Here is a 10,184-nt window from a genome sequence, read left to right on the forward strand (position 1 = left end):
AGAGAGCTCCCCCACTCACTGATTCAACAGATGATTATTGAGCACCTATTATGTGCCTGCCAGGCACTCGGATCTCCATCCACCGAGTAATCCCAAGGCTGGAAAGAGGAAGGGTGGACTTGGGAGGAGGGTGCTCCTTCCTAAACCCACCCACCCTGTTATGGCTCAGAGGCTGTTCTGGCTGTTTCGGGTGGTGACCAGCTTATTCATCGGGGCTGTGATCCTGGGTGAGTGTGAAGCACAGCTGCCTCAGGCAGTGCCTCTGTCCCATCCGGTTCCCTCAGCAGCCGGTCTGGCGTCTCCTTGTTTCCTCAGGGCAGCCTCTGCTTCAGGGTGGTCTTCCACACCCTGCCCACATGCCTCCCTCATTGTGGCCATAACCCCTCCCTTTTACCCCTGCTCAGAGGGGTCTGGGCCCTGGGAAACCATGCTGGACACATCTCTCCAACCTTCATAACATTTTTATTCAGAGGAAAGCAGATCAAAATGAATGTCTGTGGGGAGAAGGCCTTTGGATACTGGAGGGAGGAAATGGGGGAGGCCTGCTTGCTTTGCTTTGAGAATTAGGCAAGTAGGAGAGATGAAGTCTCAAAGCTGAAGCTGTGTTTGCCCAACATGGTTTATTACATTAATGTTTTCCTCCCCCAGCTGCTTGAGTAGCTCTCTCTAAACAGGAAGAGAAAGGGAAGGAGGGATAAGAGGAGCATGACCAAGGGAAGTCTAGGATTCATCTCACACATTATTGGCAAATCAACCATGAGCCAGACCCTAGGCTAGTTAATAGATATACAAATATGAGCAAAACAGACATGGTCCCCTTGCGGCTCTCCCTCTGACTCTAACTCAGCAATGCCCGCAACTCCCTGAGTTCCCCTATGTCCAACTCCCCAACCCCAGCTGTGAATTTCAGTTCTGAGTGGTCTGTGGGCCAGGTCAGCACCAACACATCATACAAGGCCTTCAGTTCCCAGTGGATCAGCGCTGATGTTGGGCTCCATGTTGGGCTGGGAGGAGTCAACATCACACTCACAGGTAAGGAAGGGCTCTTGACGGTGAGGGGGGCTCTGTTCTGTGTCTTTGGGCTCTAGTTTAGTGTAGTCTAAAGAGCTACAAGGTAGGGGGATGGTAGGAGGGGAAATTTCCAGGCCTTGGAAGCTGCCTTTTCTCCATTGAGACCAGCTCCTGTCCCTCTGCCCATGTGGTGAGCCCCTTACCCAGGCAAATGCCTCACTCTGGCCCTTGGGTCCCTGCTGAGCACAGCTGCCCCATTTCCCAGGGACCCCAGTGCAGCAGCTGAATGAGACTATCCATTACAACGAGGAGTTCACCTGGCGCCTAGGGGAGAACTATGCTGAGGCGTATGCAAGAGCGCTGGAGAAGGGGCTGCCAGACCCTGTGCTCTACCTGGCTGAGAAGTTCACCCCGACCAGCCCATGTGGCCTGCATGGCCAGTACCGCCTGGCAGGACACTACACCTCGGCCATTCTGTGGTGAGGGTGGGATGGAGGCCCTACTGCTCTGGACCCAGGAACAGGGTTTCTAGCCATCTCCCCCACCCCCACCCCCCTCCTTATATTGCAATTCCTATGAGGAAGGTGGCGCCAGTCACCACAGTACTCAGTTGGGAATCCCAAAGCAGAAATCGCTACCTCACATCTTTGGGGTATCCTTGGGTCCCTGAGCCTCCACCTGGAGCCCTCCAGGTAGAGGTGCCTGGGCCAGCCTTCACAGGGTCCTGGTTTTCCAGGGTGGCATTCCTCTGCTGGCTGCTGGCCAACGTAATGCTGTCCATGCCTGTGCTGGTCTATGGTTGCCACATGCTGCTTGCCACGGGCATCTTCCAGCTGTCGGGACTGATCTTTTTCTCCATGGCCACGCCACTCACCCCACCCTGTCCTCTGCGCATGGGCACTGCTATGCTACACTTTCACCGTGGACCTGCCTTCTGGATCACGCTGAGCACAGGTGAGGCCAGCCCCGAAGGCAGGCACTTGGAGAGCTCAGGGCCAGGGAAGGAGTATCAGGGACCATTATGTTAGGGGGCGGAGGGTTGAGGGTCTGGGGGCCAGGGTGCCTTTCCCTTTATTAAAGCCCCATTCCTCTTATATCCCTCATCTCTGGGTTTTCTCTTCCCAGTTCCACTTTCCCTCTCTTTTTGTATATGCCTACTCCCCTGTGTCTTCTCTCTTTCTCTGTCATGTGCCTCATCCCCTATCTCTTTGTCCAACTCTTTCCCAAATCTTCTAATCTCATGTCCCCTCCCACTTCCCCCAAACATTTTTCTTTGTGTCCCCCATTCCTAGAATTCTTCTCTGTCCCTGTTTCACAGAACCTTTACGTGTCCTGCAGTTTATTGTCCTCTCCTGTCCCACCCACTGTGTCTGTCCCTCATGCCCTTTCCTATGCCTCCTCCTTGTGCCCTGCCCTTCCTCAGGGTTTCCTGTTTTCAGATTCATATTCATTCTCTCTCTGGCTCATGGGATGTAATTGAGAGCATTTGGCTTAGAGTCCAAAACTCACAACTGCCTCTCTGAGCCCAAGTTGCCTTGAAGCCAGGACGCCAGGCCTCCTTTAGAGTTGTTCTGATGCTCTTAGGACAGTGGTTCTCAACCTTCTGGCCCTTTAAATACAGTTTCTCACGTTGTGACCCAACCATAAAATTATTTTTGTTGCTACTTCATAACTGTAATGTTGCTACTGTTATGCATCATAATGTAAATATCTGATATGCAGGATGGTCTTAGGCGACCCCTGTGAAAGGGTTGTTCGACCGCCAAACGGGCCGCGACCCACAGGTTGAGAACCGCTGGCTTAGGAGAACATGTCCTTGGGAGGGTGTTGTCATTACTAAACAAGATGCCTGTTGCCTCATTCCCAGGACTGCTTTGTGTGCTGCTGGGCCTGGCCATGGTTGTGGCCCACAGGATGAAGCCCCACAGACTGAAGGCTTTCTTCAATCAGAGTGTAGGGGAGAACCCTGGGCTGGAGTGGAATCCTGAAGAAGGGGGACTCCTGAGCCCCCGCTACCGGTCCACAGCTGAGAGTCCTGAGCCCCAGGACATTCCTCTGTCAGAGGCATCCTCCCAGGCATGCTGTAAGGAGCAACCCAGAATGTCTGACCCTGACCCATAAGGTTCCTCTCCCTGGTGGCCACCCAGACTTCCAATGTGATTCCAGACCTCCTTTGGGCCTCCTGAACCTCCCTCCGGAACTGCCCATAGAATGGGTTGTAACGGCCCTCCAGCTCCGGTCTGTAGGTGGAGTCAAAAAAGGAGACTCTCTCTATCGATGTTGACAAAACAAAAGAAAAGACCTAAGGTGCTGAACAGATATTGGAACTGCCCATACACCTTGTCACATGGGAAGACCAAATGTTTCCACACTGCAACCCTGCCTTTTTTTTTTATGCTTTGCCTGTGTCAGATTCCATTTATTGAAACCTAGCATCACCCCCATAATGATGATTCTGTGGTCCCTCTCATCCCTCTACACCTCTTGTTTGCCTTTTTCCTGGGTCCCCTTTGTTCTTCCTTTATTTCCCCAGCTTGTGTGACCTCTTGGTACAATGAAAGAGACACTCAGAGGGAGAAGAAACCAAACTTCTTACCCTAGGCCTAATATTAACCAACTGTGCCACATTCTCTTTGAGTTTCAGTTCTCAAGTTTGCTAAATAAAATTGTAAGACTTGCCAAGGACCTTTTAAAAAATCCCAGGATTTACATTTTTATGCCTTGCTTACATCAACCTTGGGCCTCAACACCATTCCATAGTGAATAAACTAGAATCCTATATAATAAAAGGGTAATATGGAAATCAAACGGCTGAACGACCGGTCTCTATGATGCGCACTGACCACCAGGGGCAGACGCTCAATGCAGGAGCTGCCCCCTGGTGGTCAATGCACTCCCATAGGGGGAGCACCTCTCAGCCAGAAGCCGGGCTCATGGCTGGCAAGTGTAGTGGCAGTGGCGGGAGCCTCTCCTGTCTCCATGGCAGTGCTAAGGATGTCCGACTGATGGCTTAGGCCAGCTCCCCACACTCCCCAGGCCTAAGCCAGCAGTCAGACAACTCCCGAGGGCTCCCAGACTGTGAGAGCGCCCAGGCCGGGCTGAGGGAACCCCCCACCCCCCCACTCCCCCCACACACCCAGTGCTCGAATTTCGTGCACTGGGCCTCTAGTTAGTGAATAAACTCCAAAACGCCATTTCCTCTTAGCTCACTTAGCTGGGCCAGCGGAGGGGGATCCCACTGGGTGTGTCAGTTGGAGGGTGAGCTGTCTGGTCACCGTGCCCTTACCATCCATCCCTTTGGGGTGGCTCAGGAAGATGCTGGCTCCGGTCGGATCTCCTCTGAGCTCACTAGAGGGCGCCCGTCTCCCAGATCTTTTCCTGGGTTACTCTGGATTCTCCAGATGGAGAATTGGGGTGGCAAGGCAAAGAAAATGTTCTATGGCCGCCTGCAGCCCAGCGAAGTCTCCCGAGGCCGCGTGTCGCACAAGAGTCTGAAGTAGCCATGGAAATGAACGGAGAACCGTTTTTACAAAACAAAAGGGAAAAAAATTTATTTGCAGCTCATCTTGGGAGACTTGGGTGCAAGGCGCATGCCTGAGGCCGCCCACCTTTCCTTGGCGGCCGGCAGCGCAGCGCCCCTCCCAGAGCAGTCCCGGCTCCGGTTTGGCGGGCACTGCGGTCAGGCTGGGCACCGCAGGGTAGTGTCCCGCCAGGCGGTACCGGCAGTAGAGCCCGCAAAGGCTGCTCGGGGTGAACTTCTGCGCCCGGGGACCGAGGCGGAGTAGGAGTCCGAGGTCGAGTCCCCTTCACAGGTTAGTACTGATCGTTGTGGCCGAGGCCTCGAACTGCTTGTAGGATGGGTTGTTGAGGCCGAGAGGCGAGCCCCCTCGCGCCTGGTTACCGAAGTTCTTGACGCTTCCGTCCAAGAAGATGCGAAGAGCGCTGGGCTTAGCGTAGTGGAGACCAACCACCGCCCCTCCTAGAAGGAGGCACAGGACGCCTGCGGCAGCGCAGACGTAAAGAAAAAAAAAGGGGGGGGGGCTGTCAGGGCTCCGGGACAGAACCCGGCCTGCCCCCTTCACCTGTGGAGCCACCCCTCCCATTTCTTACACACACACACACACACACACACACACACGCACGCACACAGAAGGACCTCTGATATGGATGGCATGATACAAGGGTTCGAGTGCTAACTGGGCAAGATGCCACACCCTTCTGCAAGATGGGCACAACAGCGCCTGCCTCTACGAACTATCGAGAGGGGCAAAGAGTAATGTAGGTGAACTCACTCTGTAAACTGGAAAGCGCGCAACCGGTATAAACCCCGTCCCTATCCCCAGCCGCCCGGCCCCTCGCTCGGTCCTCACCGGTGGCCAGCGTCACCCAGAAGGCGGCGCCGTAGTGACTGGTGATGGCGGAGGAGCCCAGGCGCAGCTGGCAGAGCGGCACACTGGCGATGGAGACGAAGGACAAGACGGCGAAGATCGCGAAGGCGCCGGTGGCCAGGAGCGCCAGGCCTCCGTAGAGCGGGACCGGCATGGAGAGCAGCGCGTTGGAGAGGAGCCAGAGGCAGAACGCCACCCTGCGGGGACACCGGTGCTGTGAGCCCGCTCCTCCCAGTCCGCGGGCTCCCGCAGCCTCGCGTCCTCTACCCCAGGCCGAAACCCCGGGGTGGCGTGGCGGAAGTGCAGGGGGAACCCCCAAAGGGTGTAGCTGGATCCCAGCCTTTGATGAGGCTCTGGGAGATTCCGACGGTCTGTGCGGTCCTCCTGACCTTCTGACCCGAGGGGCGAGCACACTCCCCGGAGCGTATTGGACACACGCGCGCGCGCGCACACACACACGCACACACACACGCACGGCGCCTTCCCGCCAGGGCTCACCACAGCGTGGCTGAAGCGAAGTGTCCCGCCAGGCGGTACTGGCGGTAGAGCCCGCAAGGGCTGCTCGGGGTGAACTTCTCCGCTAAGTAGAGAACTGGGTCGGGCAGGCCCTTCTCCAGCGCCTCCGTGTACTCCTCGGCGTAGTCCTCGCCCAGACGCCAGGTGAACTGCTCGTTGTAGTCGATAGTCTCGTTCAGCTGCTGCACCGGGGTCCCTGCGGAGGGCGGCGGGGTCAAGGGGACGCGCCCAGCCCCGGACCCGGAAACTAAGTGGATTCGGATAGTAAAGCGGAGGCGCGAGAGAAACGGGTTTGGCAGGGGTTGGGGAAAACACAAAGGCGAGAGGACCACAAGCTCTCTGGCCCTGTGAGACCCGAGAGGCCCTGCAGCTGCCCCTGGCACACTCCCGCCCCGCCTCTCCCCCGCCCGCGCCCCCTCCAGGGCGTCTGTCCATCCCAGAAGTTCACTGTCGCCCAGCCGCTCACCTGTGAGTGTAATATTTATTCCTTCCAGGCCCACGTGCAGACCCACATGGGCTCGGACGCGGGCTGTGCTGAAGGCCTTGTAGGAGGTGTTGGTGTTCGCTCTACCCACTGACCATTCCGCACTGAAGTGCACCGCTGTGAGGAGAGGCACGGGTGGGGGGCGGTTAGGGGAAGGGCTGGGGAGATGGAATTGGGGGCGTGGTGATGGAAGGTGGGATACTGTGAAGAGAGATGGGAGTGGAGGTCCAATATGGTCTACATGGTAAGAACCGAAGAGTGGGCACTAGAAAGAGCTGGAAATGGACAGAGGAAGAGGGAAGCCCAGCTCTCCATTTTCCCAGGTTTGGAGTAAGGGGTAAAAGAAAATTTGTGGGAGCAAAGATCCCTGAATGGAAACCCCAGATCCCTCTGAGATGAAAAAAGTCTGTGCTGCTTAGTGGGGGTCGGGGGATGTGGCTGTGGACTTGCAGAGGGGCTTCAGTGGGTCAGTGAGGTGCCCTCTGCCAGCCTCCTTCCCCACCCCAGGTCCCCTCCCCATCGGTTGCACCACGCACTCACCCACGATTTCTGCGCCGATGAACAGACTGAGGAGAACTCGCACCAACCAGAACCAGCGCTGCAGGAACAGGCACGGGGTCAGGCCTGGGTACTATTCAACCAGAGTCCCCCTGCCCCCTGGATATTTAGTGCTCCTGCACTGCCCTCTCTTGCCCCAAGTCCTTTTCCCAGTTACATTTCTGGTGCTTTGAGGCTGAAGTCAGGCTTCCTTTTCATGCAAGTCCTTCTGAGCCACTGGCATTTCTGATGTTTTCTGACCTTGTGCTTGCATCTCCCCAACCCCATTTCCCAGTCCACTTTGCAATTGGCCATCTCTCCCTGCCTGGTGCTCTCCCACAACCTTCACCGTCCCCCCTCTCCCCCCAGCTATCTGGCTCCTGGTCCTGGTTCCGCCTCCTGCTCAGGTCACTGCTATGGAAAGGCTCAGTGAGTCCAGAAGTGCTAGGCAGGGAGGGGGCACCTCCCCCAAGAGAAGGAGGCCCTGGGGTTGGTGGCCAAGTAGGAGAGGTATGAACACCACCTCTCAGGCATTCCTTGGTTTCCCAGGAAACCAGTGCAGGACAAGACCCAGGAAGGCTGAGTCTTCCGAGACTTGAAAAACAACGTAGGTTCTTGGAGAGGGACGGGAACCTCAGGGCAAGTATCCAGTCGGCTACAGCTTTGAATCCTGTGGGGAAGTGTCTGAATCCATATACACGTGTCAACCCAGCACACAAGTGAAACACAGCAGTCTGAGCAGCTAGTTTCTGTCCTTCTGGGGAGGAGTGAATGGGGGTGGGGGAATGGAGCTGCAGTAGGGGGAGAGGCAAGGAGGCAAGCCAGCACATAAACTAGAATGGGCCCCAGGTGGGTACCTACCTGCTCTTCACAGCAGCCTCCTGAATGACCCACTGGGCCAGGCTCTAACAGTGGTTCTCAACCGTCTGGCCCTTTAAATACAGCTCCTCACGTTGTGACCCAACCATAAAATTATTTTCGTTGCTACTTCATAACTGTAATGTTGCTACTGTTATGAATCGTAATGCAAATATCTGATATGCAGGATGGTCTTAGGCGACCCCTGTGAAAGGGTCGTTCGACCGCCAAAGGGGTCGCGACCCACAGGTTGAGAACCGCTGCTCTAGGATGTCTAGAATGGGACCTCTTCCTGTCCTTGGAAAGGGGTGCGTGCTGCGCTAGGCTTCTGGGTCTGCCCCATCTATGCTTGTCTGACTCTTCCATGGAGGTCCTCGCTGCAGTCTTAATCTGTCCTGGGTCCTCCCGAAACAAGCTGCCCACGACGTCCCCAGACCCCAGCTTCTAGCACCCCCTTACCGAATGGCCACGAATCCCGGGCAAGATGAGCAAGAAGCTGGCAGCCAAGGTCAGGAACACCAGAATGACAATGAGCAGCGGGACGTTGAAGCCAGCGGCGTGCCGGGGCTGGGGGTAGAAAGGCAGCTCGCCATCCCAGAGCGTCATGCTGTAACGAGGCCGAGCGCCGTGCGTTGTCGGGCGGGAAAGTCGGGAGCGGAGCCTGCTGGAGCTGGGAGAGCGCGTCCGTGGCGTCGAAGCTTGAGTTCCACTTCTCTTCACCCCGCCCCTGGCGTGCTAAGGCAAGACCCAAGGGGTTGGTCAAGTCTGCGCCCCTGGGCTGGGGAGCGCAGCCCTCGAGCGCTCCGGGGTTGGCCCGGGAGGAGTCAGGTCAGCGGGAAAACGGAATTATTTCTCACAGTTACCTTTGCAGCTCTGAGGTTTGCTCTGCGTTTGCAAGTCGCTCGGGACCCTGACTCCTTTTATAGCTGCTCGGGCAGCGTGCCAAGCAGCGTCGGGGCTTGGAAGTGGGATCTGTCCGGGAAGAGATCATGCAAAGTAGAGAAGGCGGTCGTTATGCAAATGAGAGGAGACCTGCCTCCTAGCAGGGGGTGAGCGCAGACTCCAGCCGGTCACACCTGTAACCGGTCTAGCCAGAGTGGACACGCGCGCAACGTGCCTCAGAGGACCCAGAGCGCTAGGCGAGAGCGCAGTGGGGAGGCTGAGCTGGTGAGTGGCTGTGGGAATGGGGTGGTGGAGGCAGGAAGCAGAGCAAAAGAGCAAAGATTCCAAGAGGAAAAAAGACTTCTGATCCCCACGGGGGCTCTAAACCAGAGGTTGGACCGGGGCTTGGGGCTTGATCTTCCCATCCCTCCAGTCCATGCACAGACATTCATTTCGGAGGATGAGGCGCTGCATGTGCTGGCCTCCAGCTTACTAGCCCCTTTCCCTTCCCTGCTTTCCTGCTTTCTAGGAGAAGCAGTTCCCCAGGCGGGGAGGTGAGGGCTGTCACGTCCGCCGTCTTCCCCAAAGAGCAGCGTGCCGGTGCGGGTTTTGGTAAGGCTTCTAAAAGCTTCGCCCCCGAAGTGAAAACAGCTGATGCCTCCTCCTTCTGTGCCGGCTGTAGGCTTTGGGGACGCCAGCTTTTTGTCCCTCACATACCACCTCCTATTCCCCAGGCTACAGGCTCGGCATGCTCCACGTAAGACCAGAGACACTGGTGCTCCTGGGAGCTCTACTGACCGGATCCCTGGATCCGGCGGGTAAGCAGCGGGTGCCCTCCCGGGGGTCACTCAGTACCCCTGGGGTTGAGGGAAGGGAGCAATGAAGTCAAGCGGTTCCCTGAGGCTGGAAGATCGGGGTCAGATGGCTGCGCGGCTCAGCAGGCTGGCAAACTTCCCAGCGCAGCCTCCACGCTGCGCAGGCACAGCTGCTCGGGTCGGTTTGGGGACGCTGGGCGAGCCGGACCTTTGCTCCCATACATTTTCTTTTACCCCTTATTCCAAACCCAGGAGTAACCCTGGCCCTCCATTATAGTTCTCAGGAGCTGAGTCCCCTGCCACGCTCTCCTCTCAATGCGATCAGATCCCTGGATCCGGCGGGTAAGCAGCGGGTGCCCTCCCGGGGGTCACTCAGTACCCCTGGGGTTGAGGGAAGGGAGCAATGAAGTCAAGCGGTTCCCTGAGGCTGGAAGATCGGGGTCAGATGGCTGCGCGGCTCAGCAGGCTGGCAAACTTCCCAGCGCAGCCTCCACGCTGCGCAGGCACAGCTGCTCGGGTCGGTTTGGGGACGCTGGGCGAGCCGGAGAAGCTCGGGCTGAGGTCGTCGGGTACCCGGGGCGTCGCGGGGAGGCTAGCCCTGAGGGGGCCACTCTCTGACCCACAGGCGGCGCGGACACACTCTCACTGCCCTGGGAAGTGCAGCGCTATGACGGCTGGTTCAACAACCTGCGG

At 57.2% G+C, this 10,184-nt stretch overlaps 3 protein-coding genes across 14 annotated transcripts in view; 2 read left to right on the forward strand and 1 right to left on the reverse strand.

The window, feature by feature from the left end:
- DUOXA1 (dual oxidase maturation factor 1) overlaps positions 1–3,708 on the forward strand; it is an 11,456-nt gene extending 7,748 nt beyond the window's left edge. For 4 of the 12 annotated variants that reach the window (XM_014548813.1, XM_014548814.1, XM_014548815.1 and 1 more), the window contains 5 exons: positions 170–227; positions 911–1,032; positions 1,277–1,490; positions 1,748–1,965; positions 2,879–3,708. In XM_014548813.1, coding sequence (XP_014404299.1) covers positions 170–227; positions 911–1,032; positions 1,277–1,490; positions 1,748–1,965; positions 2,879–3,132 — 866 coding nt within the window. In that variant the 3' untranslated portion in view covers positions 3,133–3,708. Of the gene's footprint in view, positions 1–169; positions 228–897; positions 1,033–1,276; positions 1,491–1,747; positions 1,966–2,878 lie in introns of all 12 variants that reach the window. The other 8 variants (XM_014548820.1, XM_014548819.1, XM_014548821.1 and 5 more) reach the window with 3 other exon arrangements.
- An 845-nt stretch (positions 3,709–4,553) lies between these two features.
- On the reverse strand, positions 4,554–8,671 carry DUOXA2 (dual oxidase maturation factor 2). The gene is made up of 7 exons (XM_005877524.2): positions 8,658–8,671; positions 8,254–8,529; positions 6,940–6,997; positions 6,382–6,516; positions 5,898–6,111; positions 5,382–5,596; positions 4,554–5,011 (listed from the first exon to the last, which is right to left on the reverse strand). The coding sequence occupies exons 2-7, from the start codon at positions 8,398–8,400 to the stop codon at positions 4,818–4,820; spliced, it is 963 nt and encodes a 320-aa protein (XP_005877586.1). The 5' UTR covers positions 8,401–8,529; positions 8,658–8,671; the 3' UTR covers positions 4,554–4,817.
- A 175-nt stretch (positions 8,672–8,846) lies between these two features.
- The window catches only part of DUOX2 (dual oxidase 2), a 22,440-nt gene continuing 21,102 nt past the window's right edge, over positions 8,847–10,184 (forward strand). Inside the window, exons 1-4 of the mRNA XM_014548826.1 lie at positions 8,847–8,961; positions 9,206–9,288; positions 9,411–9,494; positions 10,117–10,184. The exon at positions 10,117–10,184 is cut by the window's right edge and continues 13 nt beyond it. Coding sequence (XP_014404312.1) covers positions 9,425–9,494; positions 10,117–10,184 — 138 coding nt within the window. The 5' untranslated portion in view covers positions 8,847–8,961; positions 9,206–9,288; positions 9,411–9,424. The remainder of the gene's footprint in view (positions 8,962–9,205; positions 9,289–9,410; positions 9,495–10,116) is intronic.

The sequence above is a fragment of the Myotis brandtii genome, unplaced genomic scaffold (genome assembly GCF_000412655.1).
Source record: "Myotis brandtii unplaced genomic scaffold, ASM41265v1 scaffold521, whole genome shotgun sequence".
Classification (NCBI taxonomy): Eukaryota; Metazoa; Chordata; class Mammalia; order Chiroptera; family Vespertilionidae; genus Myotis; species Myotis brandtii.